Below are 26,327 nucleotides of genomic sequence, written 5' to 3'. Positions count from 1 at the left end.
GAGGAATCCCAACATGCATATTGACCACTGAAGGTAGGCTTGCAGTGCACAGTAGTAGAGAACTCATTGGTAGATTTCTCAACTAGCATGTTGAGGGAAGGGAGCTCGTTTGCTCCATTTCAAAGCTATCCTGCAAGATAATGGCTAGCCCGATCAGATCATTGTTCACTGTATATTATGCAAACTCATGAATGACCCAAATGCCACCACTTTTGGTCCATAAAAATGCCTGGTCTACCTCAGATTACCCTGGAAGGGTAAGCTGTCTCAAAAATTTGAGCAACAGGTGAAGCTAGCCATTTCACACTGGTACTATACAGTAGCAATGAGTGGTATTCTCCACTAACAGGATGCTACTGTCAAGCCAAAAAGACTTTATGGCTACCCAACAAGTGTGATGTTTGAAGTTCGGTGCTGATGTGATACCAAGTATGTATATCCCAGTGACTGGTGATTCATATCAAACAACACCTTTCTCTGGCTGTTCACAACAAAGCACTGACTGCACTCAACTAGTCCGTATTTGCAAAATTCAAAAGTGTCCAACGTTAGATGCAATTCTGCAATTGGACAATGCTTACTAAACAATGCTCTTTGTCCTAAGAATTACACTAACAACCAATTTAAGTATGATTGCTTGGCAAGTAGACTTTGATTGGTAGAGGCATTGCCATGGAAAATGCACTAGGGAGCAGTTAACTGCCAAACTTTTGTGTAATTCAAAGTGTTTAAATTCAATTTTTTTAAAGTCAAATCTAAATTCAAAGCTCACAGCATGGTTCACTTATAAATGCTTGAGTTTACATAGAATCTAGAATTGGGGGCACAGTTTCAAAATAAAAGGTTTCCCATTTAAAACAGAGTAGGAGGAATTTCTTCAGGATCATTAATCTTTGGAATTCTCTACTCTGGATTAACAGTGGAGACTGGGTCATTGAATATATTCAAGGCTGAATTAGACAGAATTTTGATCCACAAGTGAGGCAAAGCTTATGGGGGAAAAGGCAGGAAAGTGGAGTTAAAACTACAGTCACATCAGCCATGATCTTAATGAATGACGAAACAGGTTTGAGGGGCTAAGTGGTCTACTCTCGCTCCTATTTTTGTTCTTACTTATGTTCTCTCTGTTCCCAACATCCCATCTGCCGCCATTTTAATGGTCAGATTTTTGGCAGCAGCCACCAGCAGATGGGAGACTCATTAATATTGTCAGAATCTTATGTCATAATTGGGATTCTGATATGACGTTTAGGGTCATGTGTGGCTGTTGCACACAGTACTGGAGCCACAAGAGCTCAAACAGGAGCTGGGTGGGAAGGAATACACAAAGCTGAGTATTTCAAAATTTTACTCATTTTCTTGTGGGCCAGGAGGAGAAAATGTGCTATTTCACACTGCTATCCCTGCAGGAACCTTGAGTCTCCACTGTCCCAGGCTTCTCCCTCTTCTCCATCACTACAGCAGCCTCTGGATCTGACCAACCCCTAACTCCCTACCTCCACCACTGCTCATTGTTTGATGGGAATCATTCCCTCAGGTCCCTGGCAGTGGTTTCTTCCCACCCAAAATATAAGTGATGCTCATCACAGATTTCTCACAACCAACATTGAAATAAGGCCTAGGAGGTAAACTTTCCTGGGTACTGGGGGCGAGTGATGTGGATAGTTTGCCTTGTGTTGCAGCTGCCAACAACCCCCCCTCCCCACCCTCACAACTCCCTTGGTCCTCGACCTGCCTTGGTCTGATGTTTATGCCACTTCATGCTCTTCTTGTTTCCTATCTCCGTAACCTCCTGTAGACCTAGAATTCTCACACCTGATTCCCATTCCCTGTTTCTGGCTTTGTGTATTCTCAGCCCATCACTGACCCATCATTAAAGACAATAATATGTCTTTAGCTGTCAAGGCCCCACACTCTAGATATCTCACCACTAAACCCCTCCATGTTTTTTCCATGTGCCATCTCATTCACAGCCTGTTATAGAGCAGTGCAGCACTGTTTAATCAGAATTTTATAGTTATTAATTTACATTGCAAAAAAAAAGTATTATACACGGTGGATGTAATTCATCTTGTGAAGGATTAATCTACCAACAGTTAACCGTCATGATAATTACAATTCTTCCTCTTGGTGACTTGCGAGGTTTCACTCCATCCTTCCACGGCCTTTTTATTCACATTTCTTCTTTAAATTCCAGCAGCTCGAAAGAATGAATTGCATTCCATTCTTGCCACATGTTGTCCATTGTGCTCCCTTCAGATTTGGGTTTCTTGCTGTCTTAGAAGCTGATTGTTCATCATTACTCTGGCTGTTGAAGTGAGGTTGCAGTTTTCTTTCTCCTCCTTCTAATCTTTCTCTTCTTTTTCTTCTCAATTGCTTTATTTTTACACCTCACCCCCACCCCCCACCCCCCCACCACCACCACCATCCCCCAACCCACACTTTCCTTCTCCCCTGGTTTAGGTATTCATGTGGAAGGGGATTGAGCCTGTCAAAGCTGAGAGGCTGAAAAATCCAACAGTTCAGGCTTGTAAAGGTTGTAATTAAAGTCTAAAGCATGAACTGTATTATTCTATTCCCGGAGAAATACTAACCCTGATTTTTACCTCCACCCTGACATGACAAAAAAAGTAGTGGGAAGATGAGGGAAAATTTATTTACACAGCACAGCAATCTGGGATGCATATGCTCAAAGCAAATTCAATAATAACTTTGTAAAGGGAATTGGATACATACTAGAAAAGGAAAAAAAATGCAGGATTATGGAGAAGGAGTAGGGGAGAGAGACTAATTGGACAGCTCTTTCAAAGCATGATGGGCCGAAAGGCCTCCTTCAGTGCTGTATGATTCTATCTACAGAATTACAAGTTATGAATCTATTGAATAAACATAAAAATTGAGAATCCCAAATTGATGGCAACTTTAATAATAAACTGTGAACAATAAGAGGAGGAAAAGAAAGAAAATGAAGTGGAAGGAACTGTGGTCATCACATACCTGCAGAAGAAGAGCAGATTTTTAGTGTGCAAGAAAAGCAAAATTTTACAAAATATGTGTAGTGCACAGTTATTATCTCAAAGTATCTACATAGGATTACATAAGATCATGGCACAGAAACAGGCTATTTGGCCCACCTAGCTCATGCTGGTGTTTATGCTCCACTTGAGCCTCCTCCCATCTCACCTAAATCTACTATCGTAACCATCTACTCTCTTCTCCCTCATAGGCTTGTCTAGTTTTCCCTCAAATACATCTAAACTAGTTGCTCCAACCACTCACTGTGGTAGTGAGTTTGACACCATTCTTTGGGTGAAGAAGTTTCTTCTGAATTCCCTATTGGATTTCTCGGTGACTATCTCATCTTGATCGCTTCTATTTTTGCTCTTTCCCTCTCTGTGTCCACTCTATTAAGGCCATTCATAATTTTACTGGCCTCTATAAGGTCACCCCTCAGCCTTTTTTCAAGAGACATTTTTTAGTGCTGCATGCTAAACTGTTTGAACTGAAACTATGATGAACTAGATATCTTGCCATAAGATAAAAGCAAAAAACTGCGGATGCTGGAAATCAAAAACAAAAACAAAAATACCTGTAAAAACTCAGCAGGTCTGGCAGCATCTGTGGAAGGGAGCACAGTTAACCAGCTGCCAGACCTGATGAGTTTTTACAGGTATTTTTGTTTTTGTTTTAAATATCTTGCCAACAAGAAAAGTAATATTATCCACACAAAACCACCAGATCTTATATAAGCTGCCCTCCAAAATATATGATATTGGCAGGGTCAATATGTTATAGTTAGTGGCACATTGCAACATAACCTATGTAAGAAGAAATTGTATTCATTTTAAATCAGCCATTAAGCTGTGTTGCATAGACCTAGTATGTTAATGAGGGAAACTTAAATTTTCAAATTAATACACAAAATATATTGCAACATAATTAAGATTGTTCTTTGGTTAAAAACATAAACAATTGTGATAGTATTAACTTTTCATCTAGGCACACTGAGCGACAGATGACCATTAATCTACTTCACTCTACTAGCTTGATTAACTATGGCCTCTTATCTCACATGGGTTACCCTTCCCCATTAAAAGAGATTCCCCCCACCCTTTGCTAAATGCAAACCAGTAAAATTTAAATCTGCAAGTATTTACTTTGATCTCGTTTGGAATGCCATTAATATGGCCTACAGTGTTAAAGTATTTGCATCATTTTACTAATCATTTAAAAAAATGTCTTTTATGTTCAATGAGACAAATTATCTTCCTGTTCGGGATGTTCTAATTCTCTGTTCTATCCATTCAATATTCCAAGCATGTGAGGTATACCATGCTTGCTGCAGATTAAAGTTCCTCTATCCTGCTGCAAACCACAATTGAGGCAGTGGCATAGTGGTATTGTCACTGGACTACTAATCCAGAGACAAAGGGGCTAATGCTCGAATCCCCTAATCAATTAAAGTCTGGAATTAAAAGTCTAATGATTTCTAATAAACCCACTAATTTAGGAGAGGAAATCTGCTGTCCTTACTTGGTCTGGCCTACATGTGATTCCAGATTCACAGCAATGTGGTTGACTCTTAAGTGGCCCAACAAACCAATCAGTTTCTCAAGGACAATTAAGGATGAACAATAAATGCTGGCCCTAGCCAGTGATGCCCATGTCTTGTGAAGGAATTAAAAATAGACCTCAAAAAGACACCCCCCCCCCGCAACTGTTCCCTCTAAGTGATTAAGGATCGTTTTGTTCAGTGACAGGATGTCAATCCCATCAGCTAGGGGTGCCTGTAGTTTAAGTACATTTGAATGAGTTCTGGAAAAAATAATTCAAACCCCTGATAAAACTTCATTTGTTAATTGAGAACAGAAGGTAGCACATGGCTGGATTTTCACTACTGAGGTGGATAACTCGAGTCAGTAAATTTCCTGACTCCCAGACCCATCTCGACATAAAATTGTCACACGCAATTTTTGCTCTGAGAGACAGGGGTGGGATGGAGTAGGGCCTACTGACCTCAGACCAGATCAGAGGTGGCCACTGGGATAGATGAGTGCCAATGTGGGCTGGTTAGAAGGTCCGCCTCATTCTCTGGGACTTTGTTCCAGTTGTTTTAAAAGCTTTTAGGTCCTCTAGCCCTCACCCCTCCTACCCATTCCCCATTCATACACCTCATGCCCTCCATGCTACCTCATACCCGATGCCACAAGTCAGTGGGGCTATTTGTCCATAGCTGTGAGCTTGGTTAGTGAGTCTCAGGGGCATGTCCATCAGCCAGTAAACCTGCACCCTGCATGGCTGAGGGCTAAACCTCCTACAACAGGTGTATCTACCTCATGTCTATTTATCATCTCTACTAATGGGGCTAATTTGCTCAGAGTTAGCTGTGGCCCATGGCTTAAACGTGGAGTAAAGTGTGTGTTTGCATTAAAACACTGGGAATGAACATCCCTCTCAAGAGTACAATCTTCTAATTATTAGTTACATAACCAGTAGCAATGCACGTAGCTTAGAGCCAGTGACCAACAGCAGCATAAGGACAGCATCATTTTCTGGATTTGTTAGAGAATGAGGAGTATGAACAGAAGAAGACATGGTCTCAGGGTAGCCGAAAAGCCTACGAGGCCAACCGTTAGGACTTGGTACTACCCAAGGCACTTTGAGAACCATTTGCCCATTCGCTACTTGTGAGGAACATGCACCTAAGCAAGTGAACCATCTCTGACCTGCAAACAGATCGACAGCCAAGGAGCAACAAACCAATGTTGTTCTCTGTCAAGATGAAAACTTAGCCTTGCACTTACGAATAACAAATTACCAGTTGGAGGTCAGAGGTAACAAAGGCCCAATTTCAGTAAACTTTCTCACACATAGGGTTCAGCACCCACCTACACTAGTAGTTAGAAAGGCAGACAATGATACTGTGGGTGAGTGGCACTGACCTCCGTACAAAGCAGCAATGCTTGTCCAATATTTATTCATGCACTCTGCCATAATAATATGCTTTTTGTAACCTAAAAAGGCTACTCCTGATTAAGTGTACAGATAGTTGACAACCAAAGTTATAAGATAATGCAATTTTTTGTTTCCCTAGTGGTGTCCATAAAATTGTGTGAAAGAATCAAGTGTTCCAATATTACTACAGTAAACACAGATTGCAAAGGTAGGTCCAGCATCAGTAGTATTTTGCTTTTATATTATTGCAAAGGTGGGTTCCTGGGAGAGATGGTCTATCTGCTCAAACCTTGTTCACTGATATCTTTGGAGAACCCCAGGAGCTCTTAGGAAAAAATGTTTACCAAGGCATGCAGTACAGCTCGAGTATCCTTTAACTATAAATTTGAAAAAATCCAAAAACACACTTTTTTTAGAACCTCATCGGCCTTTAGCGTGGAAAGTCTAGTTGTTTGTCTGCACACTTTACCATTTGATTTTGTGGTGAACGTCAAAAAAAAAACTTATGACAGGTACCCTGTATTTAATATTCAGTGATACATCTTACTTTTCTAGCCATTTTATTTATTTTAGACTGTAGCTAGCCTAGGCTTCAGCTATTGTAATACAAGTTTATATGTGGTATCCGAAAACTGAAATGATCCAAAATCCAAAATGCAATCAGCCCCGAGGGCTTCGGATAAAGGATACTCGACCTGTACTGTGAGAAATAGAGTAGCTTATTAAAGCAGCATTTCAGAGTTTGAGAGTTCATTGGCCATGCTCTGCAGTATGAACCTGAATGAGCAAGCAGAATAATGGTGATAAGTAGCAAGCTACAAAATAATGCCACTCTAAGCATGCTTGGAGAAGACGAGTAGCTGTTCGACAGATTCCCGATAGAAGGTGATAAGGATATTGAACCTCCTACAGAGGACCAGGATTGAACAGAGACTTTTCAGTTGAGAGGGTTGAGGAGAAATTTTCTTCTTCAAATGTAGATGTTATGTTTATTATAATTTGTTCTCAGGATGTGATGACCCTGCTTTTATTGATGATCGATAAAGGAGTACTGATTCACTTTGGTGGACCATTGGGTCATGATAATTTTTATAGCTTAGTAGGTCAGTGCAGTAAGAGTCAACCACATTGTTTGGACTAGAGTGACACACAGTGCAGACCAGGCTGGGATTCTCTGAGGGGCATAAGTGACACAGTTGGGTCTTTATGAAAATGTGACACATTTCATGGTCATTTTGTCCCAGTGATAGCCCAGAGATTTATTGAACTCAGTTTCATAGTTTTACCATGAGGAGAATCTGAGTTCATAACCTCTGAATTTCTAATCATTAGGACAGGAGTAAGCCATTCAGCCCTGCTCCACCATTTAATTAGATTATGGCTAATCTATACCTTAACACCATTTACCCACCTTTGCTCCATATCTCCTGATATCTTTACTCTACAAAAATCTATCAATCTCAGTTTTGAAAGCTCCTATTGTCCCAACAAGTGCAGACTTTTGAGGGAGAGAATTCCACATTTTTACAACCCTTTGCGCTTTCTAATATGAGTGAGAGTGGAGAGCACAAAAGTAAGGGGAAACAGGGTGAGTGGCCAACAGATAAAAGCAGGAGAACTAATGTCAGAGAATCAGTGAGCCTGACAGGAAACTGTTTTAGAGACTAAAGTCAGAATCAGAGAGGGTTATCCGGGATAAAGGACTTTAGTTATGAGGAGAAGTTGGAAAAGTTAGGAGTATTCTGTTTGGAACAGAAAAAGTTAAGAAATAACCTGGTGGAGGTTTTCAAGATGATGAGAGGGTTTTGACAGAGGAAAAACTATTTCCTCTGGAGAATGGGCCAATAACCAGAGGTCACAGGTTTAAAATCAATGATTTAGAGGGGAAATGAGAAGAATTTATCTCACTCAGAGTGTCAGGATCTGGAATGCTCTACCTGAATAGGAGTTGGAAGCTGATTCCATAAATAATTAAAAGGGAGTTGGAAAGGCATGAGGATTAGGAACTTACTTAAGAAGAAAAAAAACAGAACGTAGCACTAAGCATGACTGCACTTTCAGGAAGCCATAGCAGGCTGATTGGCCTCCTGATTCCAACTTCACTCCTGAATGATCTCAGTCTAATTTTAAGATGCTGTCCCCTTGCTCGATTGCCTGATCAGAGAAAGTAGTTTCTTCGTAAATACCCTATCAAATAAAGCACTTACATATATAGAGCAGATTTCATGACATTAGAGCACTCCAAAATACTTGACAGCCCAATTTGCACAAAGATCCCAGAAAAAGCAATGATAATGATCAGATAGTCTATTTTAGCAATGTGGATTGAGGGATAAATATTTGCCAGGACGCTGTGGATAACTCCCCCACTCTTCTTCAAAGTTGTGCCATGGGACTTTTACGTTTTGAGAACAGATGGGGCCTCATTTAACATCTCATCAAAAAGCCAGCACCTTCGACACTGCAGCAATCCCTCAGTACAGCACTGGAGTGTCAGCCTAGATATTTGGATTTTTGGAGTAGTATTTGAACCCACAATCTTCTGACTCAGAGATAAGAATGCGACCAATAGCTCCATTAGAATCATCCTGCAATCTTCTATAATCTTGGGAATAAAAGCCAAATTTAGGCAACTTGTCAACATTACTTAACTCTTAAGCTCTGATATTATTCTGGTGAATCTGTGGCTTCATTCTCTTCAAGGCCAATGAATCTTTCCTGAGGTGTGGTGCCCAGGCTGAACACATTACTCCAGATGGGGTCTGACCAAGGCTGTATATCATGCAGTAGAACTTCCTCCCCTCTCTAATCCAACCCCTTAAATTAAAGGCCCACATTCCATTAGCCCTTTTGATTGCTTTTGGTGCATGTCTACTGGCTTTTAATGATTAGCGCACTTAGATCACTGTTCCAGCTTCTCACTACTTAGAAAATATTCTGATTTATCTTTGTTGGGTGCAACTGGATGACCTCATACTTATCCACATGAAACTCTACCATAACCTCGCCTACTCACTTAATCTGTCTATGTCCCTTTGCAACTTTCTACTGCCAGCCTGCATTACTGATCCTCCCTCCTACCTACAGTCACCTATAAACTTGGATGTACAACTCCTTATTATTCTTGCATCCAACATTAATAAGTATAGTGAAAAGTTGAGGTCTCAGAATTAAAATATCCTTTGAAAGTGCTGACCCCTCATCCCCACCCTCTGTCAACTCTGTGACCTCCAATTCTGTGCACACTCATATTTACAAATAAACTCTTACGTGGAACCACTTCCTGAAAGTCTTGTTTGCTCTCTTTGGTCAAGTCATATCTGTTCAAGAGTTCAGTCACTCTACCCTGAATAACAGATTCTAGCAGCAGTGCTAGAACTGACATTAAACTGGCAGGTCCACAATTACCTAGTTTCTTTCTCCGCCCTGCTTACAAAATGGAGCATTATTAGCAATTTTCCAAACTAATGGCACAATTTTCAAATCAAGAAAACACTGACAGATCATGACTAACACTTCTGCAATTCCTCACCCCACTTATTTTAATAGCCTGGGGTGGAAACCATGTTGTTCCGGAGATTTATCTGTTTTAAATCCCATTATTTTCTCCACTGCGACCTTGTTACTTGAATTGAATCCAATAAATTCTTCCCCTTGATTATTTTTTAATTTCCCTTTTGTCAATGATGTTTTATCCTGTTCCTCTACTGTGAAAATGGATATAAACAATTGTCTAATAAATCTGCCATTGCCTTGTTATCTATTACAGCATAGCCTGTATTTGTGTGTAATAGGCCCCCATTTCCCTTAGTTACTCATACTCTAAATATATTCAAAAAAACCTTTAATATTAGCCTTTTCTTTACTGTTTCATTCCCTTTTGCAGGTCCAGATATTTTCTCTGCGTTCATTTGTTGCTATCACCTGCTGCACAGAATTACCACTTACGCTCCATCTTACCTCATATGACCCTATCTGCTTAACTTACAAGATTTGCTCTTTCGAGGTATGTATTGGTCTTGTATTGTACTAAATACTTCTTTGAATGCTTCCCAATGTCATTTTTGTAACTTTCCCTGTTAACCGTTCAATCCAGTTTAATTTGTTCAGCCTGTGTCTCAGTCCTCATCGTCAGCCTCATTTAAAATCGGAGTTTGTCTGTGATCTTGCCCCTTCTCAAACTTAATGCCAAACTCTATCACGTTATTGGCACTATTTGCAAGATGTCCCTTTACTGTCAGATTATTCCTTAATTCTGGCTTGTTACTCATCACTAAGTCTAGCATTACCTGTTCCCTGGCCAGTTCTAAAACGTATTGCACCTGATTTTGACCTCTATGTGAATGGAATTTGAGTGAAATAAAATTGGGCCCTTTGTTTCATGAAAACTGCCCTGGATGCACTTTAAAAATTCATTACTTCTATGATTTCAGCTGGTTTGCATCTCCTAATCAATGCAAAACTTAAATTCTCCCATTATAATCAGTTTACCATTGCTATGTGTTCTCTGACCTCTGCATTTATACGTTCTGCTACAATGTCACTGCTGTCAGAACATCTGCATATAACTCTCACTAGAATCTGGCAACCTTTGCAGTTTCTTAATCCTAACCAAAGTGTCTATCTTTTTTTTTTAAACTGCTGTAATATTGCTTTTCCTACTCTTTTCTTTATTTTCCTGACATTTCTAAAGACCTTACAGTCTGCAATATTTAGCTCTTATTCATGCCCAGCTTGTAGCCAGGTGTCTGTAATGGCTACTGCGTTGCATCCTTTGAGCTGAATCTGTGCTTTTAATTTGCTTGTTTTATTCCTTACACTGTGTGCATGTGTGTAGGGAAGTCTGATCTGGTTAACGTTCCCCACTCTGACCATTTGTGCTGATTGTGTTTTTCTTCCTTTTTAAAAAAAAATTATCACGTTCTCTAATTTTTCAATGTTCCTGCTTTATTCACGAGGTACATTATTAATTTTTATACTATTATCTGAATTTGGATTATTTATACGCTGATTTGCACTGAGCTTTTCTCTCACCCCTTCTTTTTTCTCACCTTTAAGTTATCCGTTTTGCCATTATTTCTAGCTGAACCCTTACCATTAACTCCATTAACTCCCCACCTCTGTGTTGGTTTAAAGTCCTTGCTACATCCTATTTAAACTTTTAGGAAAAATGTTGGTTCAGATGAAGCCTGTTCAAGAAGACATAATAATGTCTATAATGTTATTGGAGATTATTTTAAAATAGATTTTAGTGGTATCTGTGTCTGTTGCGTGTGTATATGTGCGTATGTGATTAAAAGCAGCTGGCCGAGAGGCTTTGATGTATGGAAGAGAAATAGGTTTAAAGTGGTAATTAGATAAACATAGGGAAAGAGGTGGTGAAGTGTAAAGGGGGCAATTTACATTTTTAAATAGACCATTCAAAAGAGCGGGTGAAATATTACACCTAACCAGGTGAAGCTCAGAAACAATAGGCAAAATTTTGCAAGCCCGCTGGCAGCTGGCATGATAGGTGGCATGTGCAGAGAAAATGACAGAGTGAAGGCAGATCGCAATCATCTACTCAGCCCATCGCCAGCGGGCCATGTTTCCCAACATCGGTCGGCGGGGTGCTAATTGTAACACATCAGCACATAATTAAAAGGCCATCCCGCCAGGCTCTTGGAACCCCACTGTATCGTCCGTCCACGTCGGTGGGAAAGCATACCGACATGTTTCACAACAGCACGCAGGCAACGTGCACTTGGCGGTTTTTACTTTGGGGGAACTGAGGTGAGTGAGCAGCAGCGTTCTCCACAGCTCATCTGTTGTTTCCAGGCCTCGGGGATGCCAGGGGCAACTGATGCCTGGCCCCGGAGGCAACTGCTGAGGCGGGGGGGTTGTCCAGGGGCAACTGCTGGCCAGCATCGAATATGACCATTGTCAGTGACCCCTGGTCCTGCATCCCGCGCACAGGCAATAGAGGAGGCGGGGGGGGGGGGGCAGGATAAGCGAGGGAAGTGGCCACGCATTAGGGACACCTACATAAACTGCCTCTGCAACTGAGGCAGCTCAGGCACAGCCACAGTCAGGCTTCTAACCTGCCCACCCGTACAAGCCCTGACCTGGCACCAAGGGGACATGGAGGGCTTCTACTGCCAGTGGCTGTGAAAGTGACCGCGGTGCTCAATTTCTATGCTCCTTTTAGGGCTCCACAGGTGACCTCTGTGGGATTTCACAATCCGCCACCCACAAATGCATCCATGAGGTCACAGATGCCATCTTCTCCATGGCACACAACTTTGTGCATTTCGCTCAGGACTGGGACAGCCAGGATGCACCCTGATCTCGGGACTCCCACAGGTACAGGGTGTGATTGAGTGCACCCATGTGAAGCTCAGGCCTCCATCGTTACACCAAGTGGACTTCATCGACCACAAGGGCTTCCATTCACTGAATGTGCAGCTGCTATGTGACCACCAGAAACACATCCTGTAGGTATGCACAAGGTTTCCAGGGAGTGTGCACAATCCTACATCCTGAGTCGCTCGTAGATTCCTGAAGTCTTCCAAGGTCCACAGAGGCTGCAGGGTTGGCTCCTTGGGGACGAGGGCTACTCGCAGAGGCTGTGGCTGATGACACCCATGCTGTGGCCTCACACTGCAGCACAGTGACAGTATAATGAGGCTCACGCTGCAACTTGCAACTTTGTGGAGCAGACTTTCGGGATGTTGAAGATGAGGTTCCGGTGCCTGGACCGGTCTGGTGGAGCCCTCCAATACAGTCCACAGAGGATGTCACGCATCATTGTTGTCTGCTATGCCCTTTACAACCTGGCACTGCAACGGGGAGACGAGCTGGCTGAGAAGGAGATGGAGGAGCTGCACGTCTCCTCCTGTGAGGACGGCGCCGACGGGGATGAGGGTCAGGGGCCTTCGGTGGTGAAGATGACAGCAATGAGGCTCTTACACTGGCTAGACAAGGTAGACGCACTTGCGAGGTCCTCATAGCTGCCAGATTTGTGGTCTGGCTCATGGCAGTGCCAAAACCCTCTGTGAGAATGCTCCTGTCCTGGAGATGCGGTGGAGGCCCTAATAGTTGCTCGATCACAGGATGATGACAACAACATGCAGTGAGGACATTCCATAGATCTTCACATAGCCTCTGAGAATGTCTAACTCCTGTCTGGCTGAGGGCAGCTTTCTTGCGCTCCATGATCAGGGCCATCTCAGAGATGCAGCCATGATACTTTAGATGCATCTGATGCTGTGTCCGCCTTCAGCACCTCAGCCCTTCAGGAGCTGGAGCACAGCATCACTGGTCACAAATGCTGGTTTGATGGGGGCCAATCCTACCTTAAAGGAGCTGAAAGTACATAGAGAGAATGAGAGAACTCTGTGGCACCTGCCCACTACAATCTGGCAGCAATGACCAGCACCACCGAGGTGCAGGCATCAGTAATGTTTCCAGGGTGTGTGAGGCTGGACCATCACTGTGGTCTGAAGGCTGCACAGGGCACAGGGAAGAGGCCCCAGACACCTGCCTTTTATCTTGTCCAGAAAGGTTTCACATCTGAGTGACAAGAACACTGCTCATCAGAATAAGGAGCCACAGGCAGAGAGACACTCTTTGGAGTTTAGTGACAATAGTGAACAGTGTATACAAGTGATTAACACCCATGCCCAGGCTGTGCAACTCAGAGAGAGCACACGGTGTCTGCAGGCACGTCGAGACGTTCTATGCCCAGTAGGCACCGGGGGGACTGGGGTGTTTTACTGACCCTCTTAATCACATTTTGGTTTAATGTTTGTAAGTTTCCTTTAAATTCTGTCTTTGTTTTTGTAGTCTCCCCAATTTAAGGGGCTGCTTTTACTTTGTCCCTGATTTTGTTAATTAGTTTAATTGGTTGGACTCAAAAGAATTAATTCTCCTAACTTTCCTAACCCTGCCACTATGTCTTGGTGCTCCCCGGACATCCACAGCAGAGATGGAGGCAGCCTGCTGACTGTGACGCCCTGTCTGTGATGACCTTGGCAGGCATCATCTGGAGGGCCGAGACTTGGAGGGCCCTGGCCTGCTTTCGGGGTCCTGCTGTGTGGCAGCGGCACCCTATTCGGCCTGTGAAGCTGGAGCTACTGAGGTCACAGGAAGAGGGGATTTTGATGGGCTGGACAATCCCAGAGTCACCTGGGTGGGTGGCCCCGGAGTGTGCACCTGCTGATCCTCCTCCCTATGGGTGCCCAAGGGCCCCTGGCTGACTCCGTGAGTGGAAGGGGAGGCTGGAGTGAGATCAAGCTGCCCAGCACCCCTCTCGCGTGCACACTGTTGGAGGCCAACTATGGCATCAGCAATGGCGTTAAGCCCACGCAACAGTGTAGGAGTGACATCCCGGATCAAGGTCTCCAGGGCAGCTACCATCCTGCCGGTGTTAACATCACTGCATTGCAATGCCGGCGCTATCACCTCAGCCTGAAGACGGACCGACTCCTCCATCATGCCCTGCAATCTGAGGAGTGCAGCAAACATCCATTCTTGATGTTCCAGAGCTTGCTTTTGCAGCTCCAGCAACTGTGACATGACCAAGTCCAGAGGCTCGTCATCTGACTCAGACTTAGCAACGTTCTGGCCCCCAGCAGTCCTCCAAGTGCCGGGGATCCAGGAAGTCCCTGTCTCCGCCTGCGTGGATCAGAAAGTGCGATGTGCTCAGCATATTGTGATCCCGAGGCTATTCTCAAGCTAGGTCCTACCGAGGTGTGTGTATCTTGCACTGGTGGAAGGCGTGGTTGAGCGCTGTGACGGGACTTCAGGGAATGTGCCTTCAGACTCCTCTTCAGGGGTTTCTCTGTTGCTTGATTGGAGGCCCTGGGTCATGGACTCTGTGGGCTATTTGGCAGATGTGCCTGCGAAAGCAAGGGGAGATAATTAGTGCATGGCAGTGGCCTGTGAAAGAGGACACATCACTTTCATCATGGTTGTCTGATGGATGGTGCACTGCAGGATCCTCACTTGGTAGATCAGCACCGACCTCACCATCAGCACAGGACCAGTCCCGGTCAATGCTGGCTAGCTGGATGGCTCTGTTTTTGAATTCTGTTAGAACTTTGATCTCCGGCATCCCTCCACCTGTCTGTGACCTTTCCCTCCTTTTGTGTGCCAGTGTGTCCTGCATGGCTGGAATGGGGACAGTGTATCAGGACGCCTGCCAGGCCAGATGATAAGTATGCTTGGCCTGTATGGGTGGTGAGTGGTCCCATGGACGGGATGAGGACAATCACAGTCAGTGAAAGTGAGCGAATGGTGATGTCCCTTGCACTGGCAGTGAGTGAGGGCCCTGTGGGTGTGAGATGGGTTTGTGAGTGTGTGGGTTGGGAGTGATGAAAAGAGAAACTTATCCTGGCAGAACGAGGAGATCATTCATCCTTTTGCGGCACTGGGTGGCTGACCTCCTCAGCAGGGCGTTTGCGCTGTCCACTGCTGCCACCGCCTCCCAAGCTGGGTTTGTGACTCTGCTGCCCATCCTGTGGCCAGAGCAGGGGGTAGAGCACATCTCAGCGGGCCTTCACTGCTTCCTGCAGTCGCTCAAGGGACTCATTGTTGAAGGCCGCAGTCTTTTTTCCTTTGCTGGTGGCCATAGCTCCCAGGCAGCGTTGGTGAGCTGGTGGCAATAAGCACTTTGCTGGCGGCTGCCTTTTAAAGATGGCAGCCAGCGTGATGCAACAGCGGGATGATGGGGGGGGGGGGGGGGGGCAATGGGCGAATGAGAACCCGCTCCCTATGGAACACTCCTACGGGGTGTTTTGTGGGAGTGAATAAATAATGAGGCGGGCTCGGGACGATACAGCATGAAAACCCACCATTTACGTCGACAGGTAGGACTCCATTTTACCCGCCCGCGACCGCACTTAGTTCAATTCTGGTAAAATTCTGCCCAATATTTATATTTTAAAAGCTTACTAGTCAAGTGGGTATTATGAAAGGGTTTAATTTTTAGAAGATTTACATTTTAAAAAACCTAATGGCAATGAGAAAACAAAAACAAAATTACCTGGAAAAACTCAGCAGGTCTGGCAGCATCTGTGGAAGGGAGCACAGTTAACGTTTCGTGTCCGCATGACAATGAGAATTTGCATTTAAAAAGGAAAATATGTATAAAAGAAGAGAAGGCTGTTGGAAAAAGGAGGGATTCGAAGATCTAAAGCCTCCAGCCTGTAGGCCTCAAGTCTGTCTGCAAGGACCCAGAGCTGAAAGAAACTCATTTTGAATGTGACTGTCCAGGGTATGCTTTGCCAGGGGTCTGTTTAAATCTATGTGATATACTGTTGCCTTAATGGAGGTGTAACTGAATCAGATTAATTAGGGGACTTTTGTAGTTATTATAGTAATAATTTTATAGACATATATGCACTTACAATCTTTCTTATATTAACAAATGTTTAATTTAGTTTTATAAAAAAAACCTCTTGAGACTTGGTGGTCTTATTATTACTGAATTCAAAACCTGCATCTTGAAACACACAAATTGCAAAAATGGGCTGTGACAGTTGTTTCAAGTTTCCCTGTGGGATCTGAGCAACTCAGCCTTCACCATCAGCTGTGTCATAATACCTATCCAAGTGGTACAGGCTTCTTCCTGGTGCCAGTGTCCCATGAATTGGAACCCCTCCCCCTTTTTCCACACCAGTGTTTGAGCCATGCATTCAGCAATATCCACAATACCGTATCACTAATTTCACTATCTCTCAAACTTTAGAGATTATTCATGTTATTAGGTGAATCAGCTTCTTGCAATTCTGACCCAAAGTCTTGTGCGTTTGAGCTTCTCAACTCAGAAAACCAGAATTTGCTTCAAGTAAGGATCTAAATGCCAGAGGAAATTGCACAAATGTTGGAGCTGAGATTGGATTGAGTCCCTTATCCATTTTCTTAGAGTCAATGAGAGTATCATGGAATACTATGTCAGCCATTATAGTCATGCCATAATATAAGGCAAGGATAGGGTCCCTATGTGTGATATCATTAAATGGATCCTGGTAATATGCCACTTCAATAGTTGTCATCCTTACTGTACTCTATAGCTATGGATCACTCTGTACCATGCAGTTGCTGCTAACTCTAGCATGTTACTTTTATGCTTCATCTTCTTCTCCATTAATACTGGGTTTAGTTATTCCTCTCTGATTTGCTCTCTGATCCTGTAAATGTATATTATGAGAGGCTGAAACATTTTGGGTGCTGTGATAGCTACATTTATACAGTGTGCATGCCTGTAGTGAGATTATGTAAGAGACAATATAGGAAAGAATTCTACCTCTCTTTTTCATGAGCTACTCTAACTTACATTAATGTGAAGGAACTGCAAATCTTCTCATTAAAATGTTAGCAATGTTTGGGGCCGATCCTTGTGAAAAATGGGCAAATGGGGCAGGATTTTCCCCTTGTCAGGTGGCCCAGGAGGGGCCACGAAACAGTCCACTGCCAACGATTTCTGGCTGCCTCGCCAATTAATAGGCAGCTAGCGTGCTGAGAGCCTCAGCGCTGCTAGGGTGGGGGCAGGAGGAGTGTGAGTGCTGACATTTGCGCATGTGGCGGGGTGCGCTCATTGAAAGCTCCCTGAAGGCACAGAGCTGCTTCAGGGAGCTGAAGAATTTCAAAGTGAAAGATAAAGATTTCACAAATAATATAAACACGTCCCCACATGTGACTCAGTCACATGAGGAGGGACACGTGAAATTTGAGTTCAAAAAATTTTTATTGTTTTTTTTATTCACTGTTGGAAACCTCATCCCACCCGTGGATGAAGTTTTGCAAAAAACGAAAAGGACGCCTAGCCTGTTCGCCTGCCTGCCAACTGTAAAGTTGGATGGGTAGCGAAAAATTCTACTTCATAAGCTGTTTAAAGACTTTAAAAGGCCTCTTAGTTGTCTACAGGCACGCGCAAGAGTCGGCAGCGCGCCCGCCAATCGAAATTGGCATCGAGATATTCACCCGATGTCATCGTGCGCTATTTCACGCTTGGGAGTGTTGGGTGTGCACCTGCACGCCGAGCTGAAATCCTGGCCACGAAGTTTGTCACACTGGTCTAGGAGAAATGTTGTCCAGTCTTACCAGTAAAGCGCAAACTAACCATCTGCAGTCCTTGGGAGCCAACTAATGCATTAAGTTATTATACGAAAACATCAACAAACAGAAAAATTTGCATTGTAAACTTAAAAATGCTTAGGAAGTACACGGCCATATTATTTTGTGAAACCTGGCTAATCAGAACATTAATCCTTAATAAACAAACTCACCAGAACCAGCTAAAAGAAAAGCAAAATTCTGCAGATACCGGAACTCATTCATCAAAGACCTTTCATGGATGACCTTTCATCAGATGTTCATTTCTAATATCTTCCAGATCTGATGAAAGGACATCGACCAGAAACTCTTTTTCCTATCAACAGATGCTGCCTGATGGGCTGCATTTTTCTGGCAATTTCTGCTTTTATTTCACCAGAACCAGCTGTCAGATTGATTTGTTGTCAAAGTTACTTAGTGGCCCAATTAAACTTACTGATTTCGGAGGATCAACAGCAGCTTCAGTCCTTAAAACTTGCAATAATTGAAGTGTTTTCTTCTGGACTCATGAAATGTGAAATGCACAGGATGCTGCTTACAGAGAATGTCAGCTGACTACAACTGAAGTGCTTTGTGACATTCAAAAACTAAAGTATAGACTCCTGGCTCAAAATAAGTAATTTATCCCAAGTCTTGTCAAAGAACATTCAGCAACATCTACACAATATGGTAAAGGAAATATACTTGAAGAAATCTTTCAATTAATGGGGAAAAAAATTCAAATTCCAGTAACTTGCAGCTTAACCTGTGCCCATCAGATAAAAGACATGCAGTTAGCTCATAATTCATCGTGGTCTACAGCAAGTAAATCCTCCCTCGTGGCAAACTCACATACATTTCTGAATTTCAATGCTTCGATGAGATGCTGATAGCAGTTCTTTACTTCCCCATAGTCAGCAACAAGGTTTCCACTGTGAGGAAATGGAAGTGGCTTTTCGTTCAGAAACAACTGGAGCTTGTACTTTTCCCCTAGGTTCTGTGCTTCATTGCACTGGTACAGCACAAGGATGAGGTTCGCAGCGAAAGGTGAAATCCGTCCACTCCTGAATTTACGATTTTTTTGTTCTTCAAAATTATTTGCTAGTAAGGGGTAATCATCCTTAAAATAACCCATGAGAGTCAGGACCGGCAGGAGGGTCTCTGCATGTCCAAACCGTAAGACTGCAGTATGAGATACGGACTGGTTCCTGTGTGCAGAAGAAAAAGAAAACATTAATTAAAAAGCTTTTCTGAGGATTTGGCGTAATCGCTATTTTTAGAGTGAGTTTCCATGCTGCCGCACAACACAATTAAAGGGGCGAATTTACATTCAACTGGGATTCCAGGCTTCAGGAATTCTACAATGAATGCGCTCTCTAGCACTTTGAACTTACTTCTTACATTCTCAGGATGTGGGAATCACTGATGAGGCTGGCGTTTATTGTCTATGCCTTGTTACTCTTTAACGGACACTTTTGTCTAAGGGGGTTGCCAGAGATCTATGTCAACCCCCAGTGTTTGTAGCACCTGCTCGGTGGACGCTGAAAGAGCCAATATTGAGGCTGGCTGGATCTCCTTACCATCTACCACAATTCAACTCTACTGTGCATGCGCAGTTACCTCCAACCCCCGAAATCATTTCTTTCCGCCCAACCCAGTACCCAGAGGAGGTGTCTATACAACCAGGTGTAGTGATCGTCCAATACCTTTGTCCATGATGGATCAACTGTTTTGCAAAGTGCTATGACTATCATGGGAAAAATCACTAATAACAACCTCATTAAAGAAGAGGAGTGCGTCTTTAACAATTAAGCTATTTTCAGTTCTAATGATTCAAAAAATTCTCCTAGGTCACATCTCTGGCAGATGAGCTGGTCCTTATTTTGAGCAGCCAGCTTCATGCACTGTCACTTGGGGGTTCAGGAAATGAAGGGGGAACTCTCATAATATACACTGTACCCCACCTCTGAGAAGCATTCCTTACAGCACCAGTGCAATCTTTTCCACTTCCAACATCAGCTTCTCACCTCTTCCTGAAAAGCAGCTCAAAATTACCATCAGTTTTGCCCTGTGGGATCTGTACTCATTTCCCAAAAATCTGTCAGAGAAGAAAGATCCCATCAGCCTGGGCTGGAACTACACCCAGGAATCAAAATCCCATTCCAGCTTAACATGGGAGATTTAATTGACACTGAGTATTGATGAGGAGGGTGAGGTTTGGTTCAGGTGGGCTTGAATGAATGTTTCACAGAAAAACAAACATAACAAAAAGGCCCAGAGTCCAAAGTAATAAAAAACAAACTTAACTCATTCAAGTGCTTTGGTCACAGGACTTTATTCAGCTGTGTTATTGCTTTGAGTAGTTAGCCTTTATGGGACTATAATGACATATTGAAGCTGATCATCAGTTTTTTTTAAGAATGGTAAGTATGCATGTGTTGAAGGGTTGTAGCCAGTGTTTGTTGGAACACCATTGCTTGGACTAGCTCTTCCTGCCAGCATAATGCACAAATTTAAACCTGACCATCAATTTATTTTCTTTATTCTTTCATGGGATGCAGGTGTCGCAGGCAAGACCAGCATGTGTTTCCCATCCATTGCTAGGTCACCTCAGAAGGCATGTTAAGAGTTAACCTCATTTCTGTGGGTCTGGAGCCACATGTAAGCCAGACCCGGTAAGGATGGCAGATTTCCTTCCCTAAAGGACATCAGTGAACCAGATGGGTTTTTATGACAATTGATGATAGTTTCATGGTCACCATTACTAAAGACAAGCTTTCAATTCCAGATTAATTAACTGCATTCAAATTCCACCAACTGCAATGGGGGGATTTGAACCCATGTCCCCAAAGCATTAGCCTGGATCTCTGGAATACTAGTCCAGCGGCATTACCACTACCCTCCCTCTCCCTCTGGGTGGGTAGAAAGCAATTTAATGATTATCAACCAAAGCTTTCAAAGTCCCGATCAAACCAGCTAGCATGGCCATCAGTAGATGACTGTTTCTTATGGCCATTCAAATTCTGTCCTGGGAATGCTTCTAACATTGTATTAGTGCCAGAACATACACAACAGTACATTTTTCTTTTATAACAACTGGCTCACTAAGCATACAAGATTTTGAATTACCAGTTAATCTGCTGTTACCACACAAGGAGTCAAAGTCAAATACAGTGCTCAGGACAGGCAGCATTAGTGGATGGAGGTGGGGTAACTGGATCCAAGGCGAGATGAGGATAGAAGACATTTGGAAGAGTACGCGGGATGGTGGGAAGAGAGGAGGGAAGGAGAAAGCAAGTTGGAGAAGATGAAGAAGAGGGAGAGGAGTGGATGAAGAATGTCTTTGTGCAGAGGAAATTGGAAAAGTTGGAGGAAAGATGGACAGCGACGGATGGAGGAAGGAAGGAGGAGGAGACGAAAGGAGGGAGGAACGGAATGGGGGGAATGGACATGGATGGGGAGGAGGAGAAGGAGAGGATGATGAAAGAGATGAGGAGAGGGGAGGATGGCAAGAGAGGGTGGACAATAAAGATAACAATAGAGGAGCATGTAGATGGAAAGAAGAAGAGGAAGATTTGGAAGGATATGTTACAAATGGACAGGGAGAGGATGGGGTTAGAGAGTAGGGAGGGTAAGAATGATTAGGAAAGAAGCGGGATGGGAGTGGCTGTTAAGAATTGAAAGGGGAGAGAGAAAGATAGAACAATAGGAGCATAGTACGTGGATGGGGGTGGATATTTTGGATAATTATTGATGGTGAGAGGAAGAATTTCCCAGGACTCATTTTTCTTTGATGAGGCAGAAAGTGATGGGTCATTTGTTGCGTCGGTGGGCAGGGAAGTGGGGGTTGGGTTGGGAAGCAAGGTCCAGGACAGCCAGTCAGTACAGGGAGTGCAAGGAGAGGCTGAGTATTTACTCAATGAGGAGGAAAAGCAAGGGGCTAAAATGTTTGTCAAGTAGTGGAAAGGGAGTGGTAATGCTGATCTGTAGTGGGGACAATGGAGTTTCAATATGTGGACAGCGCTGGATGGTGTTTTCTGGGGTTGGATATTGCTTAATTGGGCAATCAGTGTGTTTCCTCTGAATGACAACACCCTACCTCAGAGTAGCTGTTAACCATTTTCAAATGAGGATTTGTGCTTCATTGTGTTTGGACTGGGCCTGATTTAGAGAAGAAGGAATTTGGCAATGTTTCAGCTTTACTAAATTAGATTTTGAAGTTGGATAGTATGAACGTACAAGCTGAGTCCAGTGAGGTTGCCACAGCAACAGTAGCCACGTCCAACTGTTCTTACTGAGTTTCTTTTGGGTTCTCAACTGGGGGTCAGACAGAAGGTTTCAAGGAACCTGCCAAAAATAACCAAACAATGTGTAGAACGCATGTCTTGTGCAATCTACCTCCACCCCTTTCTTGAATGAATTTTTAAACACAATCTTGAGTAGCACAACCATTCAATTCAGCCAATGGCTAGTAACTGAGTTTCACTGATCATCCAGGCACAAGGTGGCTCACAGCTACAACACTTCACTACATCCCTCACCTGAGCTACTATCAAATACCCAGCAGCAACAAGTTTCACATTAAGTAAATAAAACAAAAATAATAAATAAATATGTTTCATTGGAAATATGTTTTACATTTAACATTGGAATTTTTATAACATGGGAGGGGGCCCTTAGAAGCACGAAGGTTGAGAACCTCTGAGTTTGTTAAGATGACCCTTTACAGCACCTATGGGAATAATAGCTAAATGGCCGACTCACTGTTTCTCATAAATCTGAAATGGAACCAAAAATACAATAACAAACATTAGCTGACACTCAGTCCAGCATTCAAACATCAACACATAAATAAGGTACAAAAATTGCAATGAAGCCTTAGAGTACCCCTCTTTTTGATTAACCCTTGAAGTAAAAAACACACACTGTAAAAACAGAACAAGAGGAAAAGAAGAAAAAGTTAATTTCTTTATTCCACTCAGGCATTTGTCATCATAGCTCCCTCATGTTCTCCTAGCCCGAGACAGAAATCAGCTCCCTTAGTCTTAGAATTTGGTCGGACGTTTCCACCTTGCTTACAATGATGGATGCCAGTGTCTCAGGATTATTTACCAGTTGCTGCGCATGAATTCAAATTTCAAATGTCCTTTCTCCCTTCTGCAGCTCTGACTGTTTCCAGCTTTCCAAGTCCTTGTGCATCCGCCAGTACTCGACCATCACCTTGCCTCCTCCATTAGGTTGACTTTACTTTCTTGAATCTATTTCCTGAACTCTTCTGCCTCTCTACCTCCCTTCATGCCTTTAAAAGCTTTCTCAAAACTCATCTCTTTGACCATGCTATTGGTTTTTAGGGGGAGCGATGGTGGCATAGTGGTACATTGGTGGCTCAATGTAATGCTCTGGGGACACAGGTTCAAATCCCGCCAAGGCAGCTGGTGGAATTTTTAAAAAAGATTTAAAAGAAGGTTGTCAGGGCTTGAAAACTGCAGCTATTTCGGAGAGTTTGGATAGGCTAGGTTGTTTCCCTTGGAACAGAGGAGGTTAAGGGGTGACCTAATTGAGGTGTACAAAATTATGTGGGAACTAGATAGGGTAGATAAGAAAGGCTTGTTCACCCTAGCTGAGGGATCAATTACCAGGGGGCATAGATTTAAGGTGATTGGTAGAAGGATTAGAGGGGCCTTGAGGAAAAACTTTTTCACCCAGAGGATAGTGGGTGTCTGGAATTCACTGCCTAAGTTGGTGGTTGAGGCTGAAACGCTCAAATCATTTAAAAGGTACCTGGATCTGCAGCTGAAATGCTGTAACCTGCAAGGCTACGGACCAGGTGCTGGAAAGTGGGACTAAAATGAGCAGCCACTTTCTTATTTCTCTTTTTGGTCGCTGCAGACACGATGGGCTAAATGGCCTCTTCCTGCACCATAACTTTTCTATGGTTTTATGGTTTTGTTCTAACCCTCCCACAAAGTCTACCTGCTTCTTTTCTCCTTGAGAAACTTGAAACCTTTTCTACATCAAAGGTCTTGCATAACTGCAAGCTGCTATTGCTATAATACCCAAATCTGGTGATTTACCCCTTTACATATCCCCTTTTGCCCCTCCTACCTTAGCTAGCTGCTATGGGTGCTCAGGTAAGGATATGGATAAGAATTTTTGGAACAGTGGGCCTTTCAAAAAATTAACTGTATCCCTGAGCTGCCTATGGGATTGCGATTGATGCAGAAGTTCGCAGAATTCACAGAAATCCAGGTTCACTTTCATTGAGTCTGTCTGCAGCTCTCCCCTGACCTATTTCTGCCTAATCCAAAATGACATGAGTTTTGCTTGCCTTTTAATAGTTAAGATTATGTTTAACCTTAACTTTATTAACTTGCTATATGTTTCGTCTGAATGAGAAACTTTGCACTGCACTTTCAACTGAAGGATCTCAGCATGGATAGCCACTCAACACTCTCTCATGCTGTCTCACAGCTCATGGTAGATGCCTGTATCAATGCATAGAGAGCCTTCCATAATGAAGCCTCAGAATTCACTAAGGATCTACTCTGCAGCAGGTAGTCATTAATTACAAGCTCTAGCCTTTGCATAAAGGCAGCAGTGTGATCTGTAGATATACTTCTTTACTGATTTCTAGCAACTAAAGCACTTAAAATAATGTTGATTCAAAAAACAAAATAAGACAAAGGAGACATACAACTTCACTGGGGTTAGCACAATTTTGGCTGTGTTATTTTACCTTTTCATTATTTTGAGATGGGCTTCAGCCAGGTGAAAACCAATAATGAAAGAATATAGGTGGTCTGAAACGAGTTTCGTATAGGATATAATACACAGATGGCTGAGTGTATGAGTGCTCACTGACAGAAACAGACTTCAAAATAATCTTCAAGATCACTGCTTATCCTAGCAACCCAAAGTTGGGTGTGGTTTGTATGCAATCCGTTGACAAAATAAAAGGCTAATTATTACTTGTTGGCTGTGGAATACACAAGACGGCCGTGGAATACACAAGACATTAACATGACATTCTTCTAGACTATTAGTTTCACACAATTATCAACCAGTAAACTTTACATGGGTTAATGGCCCTGCTAAAAAGCTGCTAGTGAGTGTTATGATAATGAATTAAGCATTCATCCACAAAGATTACCAATGCTAATGTCTAGACATTAATGCCTTCATTGTAGACATTGTGTAACACTTGAAGGTGGAGCACAGCCGCCTGCAAAACATGTTCAGCAGCAAAGTCATAACTTGAGAAGTGGCTGGCTTATGAGGTACCTAGTGGCCTTTGCCAAGGTACTGAAGTTCTTGGCCTGAGAATCTGGCAATGCACCACTTTTGTGAAGGCTATGAGGGGAGTTGCCAGCACTGACCAAGTTCTACTGGTAAACTGATTGGGATGGATGTGAAATACATGCTGTCCAAGAAGACCAGAATGCTCAAGTTGTTCACATGTTTAACACAGAATAATGTTGAATGGTTAACAATTTGCATCTGTTTTGGAAGACAGTTAAATGGCGCTGAGCCAGATATGTACAAACCACTGAGAATTGTAATAGATGAAGCAGTCAGCAGGCTTAGTACTTAGTACCAAGAGGCCTGTTTACTAGGGACCTCAGAGAGAGATGATAGTAGGAACCCTGCTTCTCAAGTTGTTTGATTGAAGAGAATACTCAGCACTGCAGTTAACGTGAATGGAAATTTTAATCAAAAGCTGGATGGTAGTCAATGTCTATTCTGCTTGTGGCTCTTGTTATAGGAATGAAAACAGCAAATAGAGCAGCACTTGTGCTTTTTGGATCTGATCAGTTTGGTGTCAGTGATCCCAGCTTTCATAATCATCTCAAGATGCTAAAGTCTCTTTTTTCAACTCGACACCAACTTGGGTCAGAGATAGCAATAAAATTTGAATGCAGCAAATTCATGATCTGGAGGAAGGCAGAGGATACATTCAACAACAACCTAACAGGAATTCCCATTGTGTTCTTTTCTCTTCTTCTCCTGTCCCCCTTTTCTCTGATTATAAACTTATCTTGCTTATAAACTGTTAAACCTCTAAGCTATTCCAGTTCTGATGAAAGCTCACTGACTGAAAGATTAACTGGTTTCTCTCTTTGTAGATGCCGCCTGGCCTGCTAGCCCTTTCCATCAGTCTGTTATTTTTCTTCCCTTATACATAATGTCAATCACGAAGCTGAAATGTGATTATGTTACTGGAATAATGTTTTATTTATTCAGGGCCAGAAGTTGAACGTCACCAAAAAAATGTGGCATCATTGGCAGTGTAGACCCCT

General features: G+C 43.0%; 1 protein-coding gene across 1 annotated transcript in view; it reads right to left on the bottom strand.

Moving 5' to 3' along the window:
• Positions 1–2,425: 2,425 nt before the first annotated feature.
• The window catches only part of minpp1b (multiple inositol-polyphosphate phosphatase 1b), a 92,604-nt gene continuing 68,702 nt past the window's right edge, over positions 2,426–26,327 (bottom strand). Inside the window, exons 4-5 of the mRNA XM_041210363.1 lie at positions 18,887–19,238; positions 2,426–2,997 (exon numbers count right to left, since the gene is read on the bottom strand). Coding sequence (XP_041066297.1) covers positions 2,923–2,997; positions 18,887–19,238 — 427 coding nt within the window. The 3' untranslated portion in view covers positions 2,426–2,922. The remainder of the gene's footprint in view (positions 2,998–18,886; positions 19,239–26,327) is intronic.

This window comes from Carcharodon carcharias, chromosome 17, assembly GCF_017639515.1.
Source record: "Carcharodon carcharias isolate sCarCar2 chromosome 17, sCarCar2.pri, whole genome shotgun sequence".
NCBI classification, from domain to species: Eukaryota; Metazoa; Chordata; class Chondrichthyes; order Lamniformes; family Lamnidae; genus Carcharodon; species Carcharodon carcharias.
Note: the sequence above shows the minus strand (reverse complement) of the source record. Positions and strands in the feature narration are given on the sequence as shown.